The 15,256-nt window shown below is 34.9% G+C and overlaps 2 protein-coding genes across 3 annotated transcripts in view; one reads left to right on the plus strand and one right to left on the minus strand.

Annotated features, from left to right (window-relative positions):
- The window catches only part of LOC126863389 (teneurin-m), a 651,332-nt gene that overhangs the window by 127,857 nt on the left and 508,219 nt on the right, over positions 1-15,256 (plus strand). The window lies entirely within an intron of this gene.
- On the minus strand, positions 3,157-6,615 carry LOC126863409 (sialin-like). The gene is made up of 5 exons (XM_050613537.1): positions 6,320-6,615; positions 5,258-5,843; positions 4,204-4,336; positions 3,777-4,018; positions 3,157-3,405 (listed from the first exon to the last, which is right to left on the minus strand). The coding sequence occupies exons 1-5, from the start codon at positions 6,613-6,615 to the stop codon at positions 3,286-3,288; spliced, it is 1,377 nt and encodes a 458-aa protein (XP_050469494.1). The 3' UTR covers positions 3,157-3,285.

The raw sequence follows: 15,256 nt of genomic DNA on the forward strand, positions 1-15,256 counted from the left end.
TTTCGAAATGTTGTAAATGACGATTTTGCTATTGATTCTTTTAAAATATTCAGGAGTTAAAAAAATCAAATTAAACGTGTCTCTTCCATCTCAACAACTACTGTTTTGAATTCAAAACTATCAATATTCCTATGAATAATTATAAAGATTAAAGGATATATTTGATTTCATTCATTATAAACTTAAAACTCTAGGGACATTTTAGAAGGTAAAGGTGAAGGTTGTATTACGTATGCACAATTAGGAACGCAAGGTCGGCTGTGAATGAACCCATACTTTTCGACACCTTGAACCTCAAGCCAGGCGTTCGTGCCACAACCTTCCCCTAGGAACCTTCGAGAGACACATTCGCAGCCAGACCGCACCGTTATTACCAGCGATAAATCGCCACCTTTAATAAGAGTTCGCATGACGTTCCAGACGGAAGTCAGAGACGCCGGCGTCGCAGCTAACGTCAACCAACGGCCAAAGAGAGGTGCGATATCAACTTGACGCGAGAACAATGCGATATCAACCATCCACGATAGTTTGTTCCTACGATTGTAAGACCAGTTTTAGGAGCATTTTCTGTTGATTTACTTTATCATAGATAAAGGAAAGTAGATAAAAAGGTGTTACTTCACTCTTAGAAGTTGACTTAGAAATTTGAATAGATAAATGGAATTAGTATTTCGTTCATAAAATTCTTAATAATACAATAAATTCCTATTACAAACGCTATCATTAAACCTAGTTCTCTTTGAAGTACGATATAAAAGCTTTCTTCCAAAAATGATTTATACACACACATTACGATAACAGCTCGTACGGATTTGTATTCAGTGGAAAAAATAATAAACAGCAATTCTGAATTACAGGAAGGTTTCGTTTGTCTCGTATAGTAAACGCAGCTGCGAATCCTCAACACAGGAAGCGTTATGCTGTGTGGAGCTGCGTTAGATTAACAATTCTTGGCGTTTCAGTGTCGCTTTGGATGCGTTGACGCTACTTCAGGCTAGCTTCGAGGCTCGACTGTAACGAGCTTCAGGATTGATTAACCGTGGCGTCGAGCGACGCGCGAGCAACTCTACTTCTGCCAAGTCTGGGCAAACGAGTCGACGTCTCGATCCCCTGGCGAAGGATCAGCGGAGCCTTAATTACGCTTGATTAATAGCTTCTTCGACGGATTGTCGGCTGACGGAGACGGCTGTTTAACGGAGGTCTACCATAATTTTTCGGTGAGACTGTTCCCTCGGCTAATTTTCGGTACACCGCTTAAAATAAAACGTCACGAAGTGGTTAGTCTACTCGATTGATGGGACAGAATCACAACGATACGTTTTCGTCTTTTAAAGTGTCCCTTTTGATTGATTGCCTGGTTTTTCCCTTTGTTACAGGAAGATTGCCTTTTATCTAACTTTGATTAAATTTTCTATACAATGCGCTGGAATTTTTTGATCGACAGATAGAATCTCGTTGTTATGCTGTTGATATCCGTTAACCTCGAGGTATTCTTAATCGAATTCCATCATTTTGTAGCGCTCATTATTATTTTATAGGAACAATAGAATAATCCTGATACGTCGTGCAAAATAATGTAGTTTCGGTAACTGGATAAATCCAACTAATAGTTGCGAATTTTGTATGTTTCAATCTCGTCAACGATCCACTGTTTATCAATATCGTATTGCACTGGAAAGATGTAAAGATCTCAGGCAGGTATTCGGAAACAAACGATGTTGTGGCAAGTTTAATCGACTGTGAGAGATGTTCTTTAACGTTTTTAGCGACTAAGAAACAGAATCATTCTGTGGATTCATTCTACGCCGTCTAGAAAATAAAACAGCTACTCGAACATCTAAGAAATCGAGCCATTATTATTCATAGACATTCTCTCTGTGTTTCTCTTCGTTAAGTGTTGTTAAAAGCGGATATATTATTCTCATCTTTTATATTAATTTTACGCTAAAAATATTTTCAAGACCATAATAGTCTTGTTATTTATAAAACCAAATAGTATAGCATTACCTGCGAAGCATTTTCCGCTTATGTCTCGATGAACGAAGCGGTAATTGGCAACAGGCCACAAAGCAACCTGAAACTTGCGAATACAGCGATTCGTTCAATTTCCGCGACTCAAAATCTTCATGAAATTTCCAGGGACGAGACGACCGCACTCTTTTCTCGAGCGGCGGTCTTTGATATCTTGCTGGTACAGGAAACGTTTCAAAGGAGAGGGGAAATGACTTAGCTGTAATCTTCCGTTTTTCAACTGCGAAGCTCGTCGAAACGGCCGGCTATAGCACCGAAATAGATTACAAACGTAATATTTCAGCCGCCATAAATATTCTCCGTTAAAGTTGCCAGAGCTTTTCACTCTCGGTGCTCTTTCGTTGGATCTCTTGGATGTTTCTTTCTAAGCAGAGGGCAAGAGAGCGGAAGGGAGTCTTTCGCGGAGTGCTGGTCGCCAACGCCGCGATCTAATTGGGATAAGACGGATTTTTGTACCAGGTGGTCCTTAATTGGTCGGCCATCATTACGGGTGGTCTCGCGGTTCTAATTACTGTAGTCCACGTTACGCAGACCTTTATACGCTTCTGCACACCAACTCTCGAAAGATTTTCGCGAATATAGAATTATTTATAACGACCGTCACTACTTCGTTGATACTCTACTGCTTGTGTGCCATTGTTTCGAGTTACTTTATTTAAGCGTTTGGTATTTTAATTTTAGATTTTTTTAACAATTCGGTGATTTTTGATTTATTATTGAGAGTATTAGAATATAATTTGAGTGTTTAGATGCAGCATTTATTTTCTGGAATTATCAAACTATAAATTTACGTTACGTATTAAGAGACTCAGTAATAATAGTTCACAATAAAGTTCACGATTCGCTGTTATGTGTATCATTTTCATGTAGATCATCTTTTTATTATTTGAATAAAGTGGTTTCTATCTGACCTATAAGTTGCAAAGGAAAGAATCCCAGAATGTTATGGTAAAAATATTTGGATACTTCTAAAATACATTAGAGAAAGTTTCTTAAAATATCTTAAAACAATTTGCTTTTATTATATTTGAAGTACCTATTAACCACACACTTTTAATAGAATAAACATTTATTGTTATTATTTATATTTAAAAAACATGTATAAAAATTTGACAATAATCTACATAAAACATAAAAGTTCTAGTTTAATTCGTAATTTATAAATCTTGCAGATCTTTCTATTTACGAATAACAGGCCAAAGTTTAACAATAGTAATAACAGTGAAATATATTTCTGACTCGTCATCACCATTGCTATGGCGCTTGGTTCCATGGTTGAATCTCCGCCGATCCAAAGATCACGAATACAACAAACGCGGACGTTTGAGCAATAATATTAATCCAGAAGACATACCTCCACTTTACCATAGTGTGCTAAATTATTAATATAATACGTGAGATCAATAAGAATAAGAAGAGAGAGTTCAAAAAATTCACGATGATTACACAGTGAACTTGAAAGAGAAAATAGTACAAAATTAATTGTTTTATTCGAGAAATAATGCTGCTAAATTAAATTTAACAAAGAAATTAGTCAGTGTGTTAAAAGATAATATTTATGTATAACGTACGTTCGAATGATTCTCGATTATATTTTAAATACTCTTTTCTTTTTCCTTCACTTATTACTAAGCTATGAATGTTTATGCTCCTATCGATGCATTTCTCATCATATTTAAACGTTTCTTTATTTTTTTACGATCAAATAACTTCTTCTATATAGAAAAGTTCTATGTTCATCTTACCCCAGTTTCCATAAGCGCGCCAACCAAAGCAGGCAGAATAAACGCAGAAATCGTCCCTGGAGTATTTGTAATGCCCATTAAGATTCCAGCATAGTTTGGTGCCAAATCATTGTGATTGGTGAGATGTCCAACAAAAATTACACCGCAGAATACTATGCTCAGTATTAATAATATTGTGGACCCTACGCGGTTGCAGCCGAGATAAGCGATTATAATAAGACATAAACTCGGTGGGATACAACCTGTAACGTTAACGAAAACCCATAGGTTGACATATAGTATATATAACTTGACGTATTTATCATATTTAAAGTAAAAATGAAATCATTCGTGTTATTATGAATACTTTTCACCAAATTTGTAGATGAAAAGAATTTATAAGATTGAGATATATTATATCGAATATAAATTATATAGCGAAACTTACTTATAAATACTGCTACTTTTCGACCACCTGTCTGTCTCCAATAATTCTTTTGTCTGCCCCAGTCCAGTAATTTACCAAGCAATGGGTTTACTATTGCATTTATCAGATATGGAGAGCAGCTCAGGGAAGCATTCTACGCAAATAAATAAATACGTTGACGACTGAATGATTCAAAACTGTACACATAATTTATTTTATCATTTATGTAACATCATTATATATTATTTCATAATTATTTATATCGCTTTTGTATTATGATTCGAAATTCGATGACGAATATAAAGTTTTATTCGTCGCTGTATTATTATTATTATTATTATTCGAATCACTTCCTCGTTTTTGATATTTTTTGCTTTCTGGATCTAAAGAATACACGATATTTTCTCATTCTTCTGTTATTGTATTAAGACTAATGGAGTATCAGGAAATATAATAAGTTTGATCATTTCATGTAAAAGTTCAAAATTGAGTTTCAAGTTTAGGTGACAAATAATCCTATCTTATTATACAGGGTGTCGCTACTTTTTTCCGCATAACTTTTCTAGCAGATCCTACTAGTGAAAATGAGAAAAATATTTCATATAGACATACATAAAAATGCTCTGTCAAAGAAGTATAACAGAAATTCGAAATCATAATTGGTTATTTATTTGCATTAACTCTATTTCAAAGTGCCGTCTGTTCTTATAAATACAGGCTTGATATTTTGTCAAAAATTGAATTTATTTCATTGCGAATTTCACGTCAATTTCCTTTCATGTTGTTAAACGCATCATAAGTTCCTTGCGCTAATTCCTCGCATGTATCAACGACTTCAAGTTTGATACAAACGTGGCTTGTGTAACCAGATCAGATAAATATCGCCAATCTGTTCTTATGCTATATCGAACGAAAATCAATATTTCGTTGTTACTTTGATTTTTTATTATAATTTTCTAACAAAGCATTTTTGATCCCACGTTGTTTTTCTTTTCTTCTTACTTTTACTCGTAGAATCTGCTGGCAAAGTTATACGGAGAAAAGAGGGACACCCTGTATATTATTATCAACTTACCGATTTTATATCGAACCTGAGTATCTTGTTCATATACAGAGGCAGTTGTGTGAGTAAAAAATACCAACAGAAGTTCCCAAAAGTATTCGTATAAATCAGTGCCCAAAAGGGTACCGACGTGAAGATGGCTTTCCACGGAACGTCCATGTGTGCAGATTCAAGGCTTCTGTGCCCATAAGAGGTCACAATGAGTTGCCTTTCCTTTTCAGAAATGTACTTTTGCGTTTCTGGATTGTCAGCGAAAAACCAATAGAACAGGGCACACCAGATCAGTGGCAGTGTACCGTGAATGTAGAAAACTGCCTTCCATCCGAACCAGTCGAGTATCAGACCAGAACTCAAGATGGAGATCACGGTACCAAGCGATGTTCCAGCGTAGATGATGGCGAACCACGTGCTTTTTTCTTCGTAAACAACCCATTTACCAACGAGGACGTTCACCACAGGTAGATGCGCTGCGCTCACTAGGCCGGTCAAGAATCTCACAATATAAAGGATCAGTAGCACGTTGGCTGCTACTGGCACCAACAACGTCAAAAAAGCGTTCCCTAACACGCATATCAGCAGCACGTTCTTCGTATTGAAGCTGAAATATGAACGATTAAAAATTTGAAAGTTTTGAGAATTCGAGAATTTATAAATTCGAAAGTTTGACAATGCATGAGTCTGAAGAACAGGTCATGAGGAATAGAAATCTAAAGTGATCTAAATCACTGTACTGATTATGACAGTAGCGGTACATACATATATAATACGTATAGACGTAGATTATGTTGAGGAGATACTTAGATATCGAATATCTTGATAGGAAGACATTTATCACATAAAATTTAAAAACACTGCTTTGATGTTACACCATTTGATAAAAGATAATTCTAGTTTCATGAACGATCATTACTATTATTATTACTGCTAGCTACAATATCTCCCTTATCTCATTAAATAATCTCAGTCGACAGATTTTTGATAAGGGGAAATAAACTTATTTTCATACACAAAAGATATTCCATAGGAGACTTATATTTCTGAATTAAAAAATGTTTAATTTTAAGTTTCACTTACCGATCCGCGAAATATCCACAAGGAAACATACCCGTGAGGTAACCAGCGAAATAAATGCTAACGACCAAGCCCTGCTCAGTTGTCGTCCAATCAAAAGGACCATCTATATCGACTCCCGAAACGTCTTCGTCGCCAAAATCACATTCATAAGTTACATCGCCTGGACTATTTGAATGCTTTTTAGATTTCACCATGCCAACGATAGCTGTCGCGATGTTGACCTTCAATCCATAGATGATCATGTTCGCAATGCAAAGCATTATAGCGAACAAAAACCTCACGATATCCGCTATCATAGTAAAATACAAAATTCATAAATATTTCTCGTCAAAATTCCTGAGAGATGTATGATAAAGATTCATGTCAAGTTAATTTTTGTGCGTTTGTCATTTCCAAGGAAATATTTATTTTTTACTATGATATTTAAATTAAAATATTCTGCGCTACGAAGCATGTGCTACACGCCACTTAAAATAAAATTACAATATTACAATAGAATATATATATTTTTAAGTAACAAAATATTTCTGTTTTAAGTAACATTCCAACGCACTGTTCATAACATTTTTCTTTCTTCCTTCAAAATCATTTGGTTAAAGCGCACAAGGATAAAGACGCGACATTTGCTTTAGCAGCAACGAACGTGTTAAACAGAAAGTAAATGTACACTAACTATTATTCAAAAGTATTTATTTGGGCATTTTCTTATTCTTGATGCAATGATTCTTGGCAAAATTTACAATAACAAAATTGATACTTATAAATGTTATGAATGTTTTGTTGTTTCACAAATCTTTCTTCATACTATAAGCGTTTAGTTTCTAAGCTACGGATAAGATAAGAAATATAAACCTAAAACCATTGAGACTAAAAAATTCTGACTAATATAATGTGACTAGTTGTGATTAATAGGAAATTCGCATGTTAAAATAAGATCATGAAATAGTTAAAATAAAAATGATAGCTCACGCATGTTTGTGTCTCTGCTTCAAGCTTGGAGATTTCAAACTTTTCACTCTTTTTGCTTCGTTACGTTGACGATCATCACAGCTCGATTCTACGTACGTCTTCGTGCAGTGTCTCTTGTCAGTTCTTGTCTCTTTTCGCATCGATCCGATCGCGAAAGTCGTTCTTTCTCTGCATTCGACGGCTCGACGACGACTATCGAATTATCGTTAACGACGCAGTCGATCGAAGTATACTAGATTTCTCGTTCTCCGGATATCTTCTTCGACACGACGCGTCGAGACGAGATTACGCGTGACACCGTGTGGTTCTGAACCGCGTGTGTCGCTTGTTTCCGAAATCGATGTGGATTTCGAGTGTCGATTCTGTTATCGCACAATTACCACTCACTTTTCCTCTTAATTGCATTACATCATTCGTTGGTAATGCGCTTTTTCTCGGAGATGTATGTATAGCAATGGAACTTTAGAAGTCACAGTGGAAGTTTCATCGAAGAGAAGTAGAAAGTTTTATGGATAAATGATAATGTAGTCGTATACTTCTGACATTGTGAAGGAAAAGATTTTTTCACGTATGTATACAAGAAAAATCATCTCGTTTATCAAAAAAGGAATACATCATAGATTATTTTTAAAAATTGCCGAAGTTTTATATTAGTAAGCAAATTAAATGCACGATTTTTCCAAACGCATATAATAAAATACTTTGAAATTGCCAATTGATGGCAATAAATGTGTGACGAGATGGTAGAAACATAATATTAAGAAATTGTTTCTTTTTTATTTCATTTTTTTGCTCGAGGAGGAAGTTATAACGCATCTAAAAAAATTTAATTAGAACGACTTTGATTAGACTAATAAACGTATATCTTTTCTAAATTTGACGAATTACGAATAAAGCTGTTACTTCCCAAAATAGTATCCATTTCTCTTCATATTTAATCATAAAATACAGAAAATAATTATATGAATTACAGTTATTAACATAACTAATCTGACATCATAAATCTGATTGCTTTCAGGAAGTTAAACGTGTCTGCAATTGAAATTCCCACGACACGTGCATGTTTATTCGATACTTATGACGAATTATCCGCTGATAGGAATCGCTAATGTCACTAGATTCATAGAGAATGCGGTGGAAATGTAACGTATATAGTAGAAACATTCAACAGGTTGATGTCGCACAATAAAAACTTTTAAGCGGTCGATACTTCTTTAAACATCGCAACCGACGTTAAATAAGAACGATGTTGCCACCAGCTAAAACAAGGTCAAAGCAATGAAATCCTCCGAACACATAATTTACCCACTGAGCAAAGATTTCACTCTTAACAAATGATATATATTGTACAATTTATAGATTATTGGTGTCCTTGAGTTTTATTAAGTCCGCTTTCAAGATCGTAAATTTCATTCTTTTCGACGAACAATGATTGTTTTTAGTCCTCTTTCGTGTAAACTAGGAAACATTGTGGGTCCCTGGATAGAAAATATTATTTTGTATTTTAATTGTTTCTCCTTGATACATAAAATATTGTTCTTTGCGAAAATCGGTGAAATTCTTTCAACGTTCTCTACTTCTTTCTCCTTTTAATTGTAGAGAAAACATTGATAATGCATTGATAATAGAGAAATAAAGAAGCTCCCTGCTTTTTCTTATCAACTCACTAATATCATTAATTACTAAATTATTGCGTACATCTTTCCTAGTATGGTCTATATGCTTCTAAATATATTAATATTTAACTTTTTCACTTCTTGTGTAAAAAAAATTAATTTATTTGTGGTAAAAGACCAGTAGTTCGTATCATTAAAATACACCTTGATATCTGCGAAACTTTATCACCTACTTTATCTATACGATATTTGCTAACTTCGTTTTATATCAGCTGAATTTCGGCTACCAGTCTGTTACATAATGGCAGCGAGTAGTATTTACTATCTAACGAGCCTCCTATAACTGTCTTCCTGAACAAAAGGCCATTGACACAAAGTACTGATAAATTAGTGCATAGCCTAGTAATACATAACCAATCTATTGAGATAATGCGCGAACATGCATTTTTGTACAACGTCACGGTTGTCAACGCTCTTACGTAACTTATTGACAAAGTAAAATTTGTATTACGTTTCATTTGTAATAAAAAAATCGGAAATTTTTACGCATAGTTTTAGACATTCCATTAAGGAAATAGAAATTAGGTGTTTGTTTTATCTATTAATTCGTTAAACGAATCATTCTTTAATTATTTTTAGAATTATGAAATTGGATATTAATAAAATCGAATCAATTTCAGATATGTTAATTTTTATTTTTCCAATTATAAATATAATATAATTTATTTTTAATACAAATCAGAGGACAGAATTAAAAAGTAGAGACTCCATAAATAGAGAAGTTATTATTTCAAAGCATTTTGAAATTGTAACAAGTATGCGTATTCTATTTCGAATATTCTATATATATTTCCATGTTATACAAGTATTGTATACGTCAACTTCGCGTGAATGCGCACAAATTTGTACTTTTGTGATAAATATTGGATTTTGCTTTTATTATTCCTTATATAAAATTCTTCATCATTTGTATCTGAATGATAGTTAATTAAATTCAAATCGTATTTGCTCGAATTATTGTAACGTGTCGTGAAAATATTGATCTTAATTTGATGCTAAAAACTGTTTCCTGATAGATTTACATAAAACATAGAGCATAAAATATTAAATATTTTTAATCCAAATTAATGCTAACCTCGATTTACAAATATTACTAAATCAATTATCTAATCAGCGGTAAATTGTTAATGTCGCTGTTCTGATACGGAAAGTTCAAATGGAACTCATTGGATTTTATATTTATCATGTGCATTTGCACGCTATTTAATTATTTTATTCGGGAGAATAGAATTAGATTTGGAACATTTCATGGTTCGCATTCTACTATCACATAGCGATCATCTACAGTCAATCACAATAATGTACATATACTTATAGAATTATTATCTGCTTTATAAAAAAAAAACTAAAACAATGTTTTATCATAAAACACATTTATGAACATAAAACAAAAAAATCGGAAAATTTTATTCCAAAAGAATTGCTGGAACCAATCTCATTGTTGTGCGGTTCCTAACGCATTTATCGGAAATTTGAAGACGCAAAGGTTCACAAAATATAGACAGAATGTAAAAATATGTAAAATATCCAAAGTATAATACTCGTAATAATATTTATCAGGTACAACAAGTATCTACTTAGATGTGTAAGCATTTCTCTTACTTTTTTAATTACGTCCATAAAAATACGAATTTGCAGAAATATCCTCAGCTTAATTACAATATCTCAAACGTATGATAGTCTATATATATCTTATCAATTACGTATCTCGTTCAAACATAGACGAAACTTCCTGCTGCGCCCTTCTACACACAAATCATTCTTCCCCGGCATCGATCCCAGGAAATTTTACCTGTTCCATTCATGCGTGCCGCTCGTCTACCGCTCGGCTTGACACATGTTTGACAAACGTGCACCTGTAACGACCAACAACAGGCCGATCGATACACCGGAGACTTCCTTTAAACGTCGGCTCCTTTCACGTCGCGATGCAAACGACAGCCGTAACGAAATGTTTCGTAGGAACGGGAACAGGAAGGATAGGGGTGATTACGACGACAGCTTACCGAGACGGATGGCGCACCCGAGGTCGCATAATATACATATGCTTCCGTTCATCAGTATTAGCAGACTTAGAGAAAGTGCGTTTAACCTCAGAAATGTTTAGAAACCTATTAAACCTTTTAATAATTATTATCAGATTTGAAACTTACGCAACGCAGAATTGAATAAAATTCACGTATTCAACGTTATAATCGTATGTTATATATGAGTAAAAAGTGTGCTAACATATGAACGATAGCGTAGTCACAAACTTACGTAAACCATTCCTAAGATTAAGAAAATTTAACAAACGTCTCTTGTACCTAGAAACAGTTTGACTTTGTATCGCCTTGCGTTACTTTCGCGGTAGGTGGTCCGAGAGTGTCGGCAAAGAACGTCAAGAGAGCATCACGCTTGTTAGCAGAACGAACTTCCAGCAGCTAATTGGTATTCCTCCGGCGGGAAGTGTCAGCCTTTGACTGATTCTATTTCGAGTAGGTTGCGGTCTTTTCAAGCTGCTCGGTGTGTTTACATTCTGGAGGGAATCGTAAGACAGCAAAGTGGCTGACCAACGTTGACCGAACACAATGCAGCATCTCGAGGGCCTTGAATCTTCTCAGACCGGTTCCATCCGAGGATTTTCAAGCGCTTCTCCTTCTAATCGGTCACCAGGCATCGTTGTCCTGACGCCTCTGAGAGTTCTTCGTGCCCGTGAGCTGTCGAGAAACGGGTTGCCTCTTCTTATAAAACGCACCATCTTCGTTCTTTCTTTCTTTCTTTCTTTATTTCTTTCTTTCGTCTGCTATACTGGCTAGTCTTCATTCTTCTCTCTGCCGCAGAAGCGTGATGGCACATTCATTTTTAACGTGTCGAGGCTTCGCATTTTCTCGAGTGGATTTCACGTTTCTCCGGCATATTCTGCGTACGGATATACGCGACCGTTCACCCCGTCTCCAATGCAACGCGTACGTGTCACTCGTGGGGACAAACACAAAGAGATACTATCTCTGGCTATCGAATTAAGAAAAGAAGAGAATCCACTTTTAAGAATGGAAATATATAGTATATATAAGTAGTGCGTTAGATGCGTCTTTGTTTGTGCAAATTATTAATCATTTGATAGGTGTATTGTGAAATGTCATTTCTTTGAAACTTAAATTTCCTCTATAACGGCTCCGATATCGAAATTATCACCAGCAAATTATTAAGATCTTCAAGAATTACTTTACACTATAAGGAAGATTCGTAAACTGTAATAAAACTATAAAAAGATTTCGTATACACAACATTAAAATAAATCGTCAATTAATGTCGCCTTCGAATATTGACTATTCGAATTCTAAAATTGACGACTCTTATAAATCTGAAATACATTGATCAATAACAAAGAGTACATTGGTCGATGTAAAAATTGCTTCGATTAAATGTATAATATTTTAAATAAACTACCGGAAGTTAAAGTTTCATAGTATAGAACGTATGATATATACACGAACCTAATACTCGGATACTATCAATTCCACTGACAATCTGATAGATACACTTGATCCAAGCAATAAACCAATCCATTGGAAGAAGTTCGAGAAAGACAGAAAAGACGCCACACGTTCAGTCTATTACAGGAGCATCGGTGACTGTTTGTCATTCTAACACCGTTGATCCGCACCTTTCATCGGTTCCTGAAGGAATTTCCTCGAGTGGCTCGCATGAGCATGTGGATGACGCCGGTGGAATAGTATATGCTCTCGATGACACGGAAGGTGAATTTGGACACCGAGATCACGGTGCAAGAATGAAAAATGAAGGTACGAAGCGGAATCGCAGGGAAGTTGACGCATTGCGGCGGGGAAATATGGGTCGTTCCCGATTATGTTGGATATGTATGGTGCTACAGTGGCTCACGAAAGTATTTCAAAACTTTTATCTACATATATTACGTACGCCGTATAAAATACTTTGTAATTTCGTTTGCACTGCAACGAGATGTGATTGTCATGATTATGTATTAGGTTGTCCGAAAAGTTTCTTTCGTTTTATAAAGAAATAATGGATGCACAAGATTTTCCGTTTTATATTATCTCATTGAATTACGTATGATCCATTTTGTTCTATCAAAATAAAGATAACAACGCTCGACAGATTAGGTTTCATGTTTGTATAAAGATGCATCGTTGTAAAAGACATGTCTTTAAAAGAAAAACACTTTTCGGACAACCTAATATATTGGACAAATTTGAAACAAAAGGCAAATATTGCATGAAAATTATTTGTTAACATAAAGTACTATGAAAAGAGAAAATCGAATGAACTCGTTGGAGGTGTATAACAATGTAAAATGATTGTGTTATTGACATTTTTCACAAACAATATTAAGAATAATCGACAGAATAATTTAACCTGTCGAACCAATTTCATCAATTTTACGTAGCAATCTTAAATAGACGTACACTTGTATGCATATATACGCGGGGCAGTGAAGACGATGGTGTTATTGGACGGGCATAAAACGGGTTTATTTGTTCACCTAGTTTACACAGCTCTCAAAGTCAGCGGCAACTTCCGCTCGACCGACTATCGTTGAACGAAATGCTAACGATGATGGATGGCCAGCTATCCTTTTCTTCCTCTGAGTAAACCGGAGCTAAAAGAAAATAATAGAAACCCACGTCTCAAACATGCTCATCATAAGATGGCCTGATATTTTAAAACTATTTCACAACATTTCATTTTTTTGGCTTGTAATTAACCTTAAAGGATGCTCGTTTGCATATTCAAATTAGCTATAGAGAAGAAAGTCAAACACCAAGTGGAAACATTCGTGGCTCTAATACGGTGATCCGGTTTCTTAGGGTGAGCTTAATTCATGCATGGGAATGTTCCTTTTTTTTTAAGGAATTCTTTTCTAACCCTTCGTTCGTTCGATTGAGTCTATGAATTTTTGAACAGTGTTTTGCATGAGAAACGCTACAAGCGATGGAAATTGAATGGAACGGTAATTAGATATATTATATACAGGTGATATAGTAAAATTGAATAACTATATAAAATTCTGAAGCCTGTATATATACTTGAAATTGCATAGATTCTATTCTACCAATTATTATATCAGTTAGTTACCCACCTAAAATAATTCTAAATAAGATAACATTATAAATAATTCCAAATATGACTAATAAAATTTCGTGCTAAAAAAACATAGATTATGCCATTGTACCGATTACCATTATATCGATTAACTTAAATCTAATTTAAAAGAATTCTAAATAAGATAAAACTATGAGTAATTTCAACTAAACTAAAGCTACAAATAATTCCAAGCAATCTAAAAGTAAAAGGAAACTCCAAATAAAGAAATAAATGAAGGCACGCGAAGGATTTTAATCGAGCAACTGTTAGCTAAAGATAGGCTGGAAATAGACGCGACACCTTTTATCGCATTACGAGCGACGAGCCGTCAGCTGGACAGCCGTATCGCCATTCTACTTACCTACACCCACTGTCAAGATTCTCCAGGTGAGACGAGCAACCTTCTCGCCTTTCGGATCAAACTGAAACGTCTTACGGGATCTTGGACACGAACGATATGATCCTCTTAATATGTCCCACGGCTTACGAGTATTATGATATTCCCTGCTCTGTTCCTAATTCTTATCGCTGGGAAGAAGAGGCTACCCTCTTGCTTTAAGCCGGACGACGAAGCCCCGACCAACGTCGGCTTACATACATATTGATGCTCCCTGAACGTAGACACTCGCATATTTATACGATAACGAGAACTGTGCTGGTTTTTAGTCGATCTGTTCGATTCAAACGTGTATATATCTTAATAAGATCGATTTACAAGCGTATTATTAAGTGTATTATTTCCTTTACCGCGTCTCTTTCTATCGAGAGAACGATCTTGTTAGAGGATTTTTTGCGACTCAATAATTCAATAACAGATTAATTCATATTATTTCGAACGTGAGAGCTAATAATAATTTTAATTGATTACTAATAATTTAATTATTAATCACTTTATTGAGCCAAAGTACTGCATTTTATAGAAAAATTCCTTAAAGATCTCAAGGTGAGAAGTGGAAAGGTGAAGGGAGAAATACGCGTAGGGTGTTCAAGGGATCGAATTACCAGCATCGTATTGTCCCGTCAAGCACAACTACTCTTCTTTCCTTCAATGATACTTCGAAACTGATTTAAGGTCAAGTTTACAGACACTTGACCCGATCAACCCTTCCTGTTTCAACACTTCATAAGGCAAAATTTACACAGCACGGTTATATTGTAGAAATAGAATAAAATTATAGAATAA

This window comes from Bombus huntii, chromosome 3 (assembly GCF_024542735.1).
Source record: "Bombus huntii isolate Logan2020A chromosome 3, iyBomHunt1.1, whole genome shotgun sequence".
Taxonomy (NCBI): Eukaryota; Metazoa; Arthropoda; class Insecta; order Hymenoptera; family Apidae; genus Bombus; species Bombus huntii.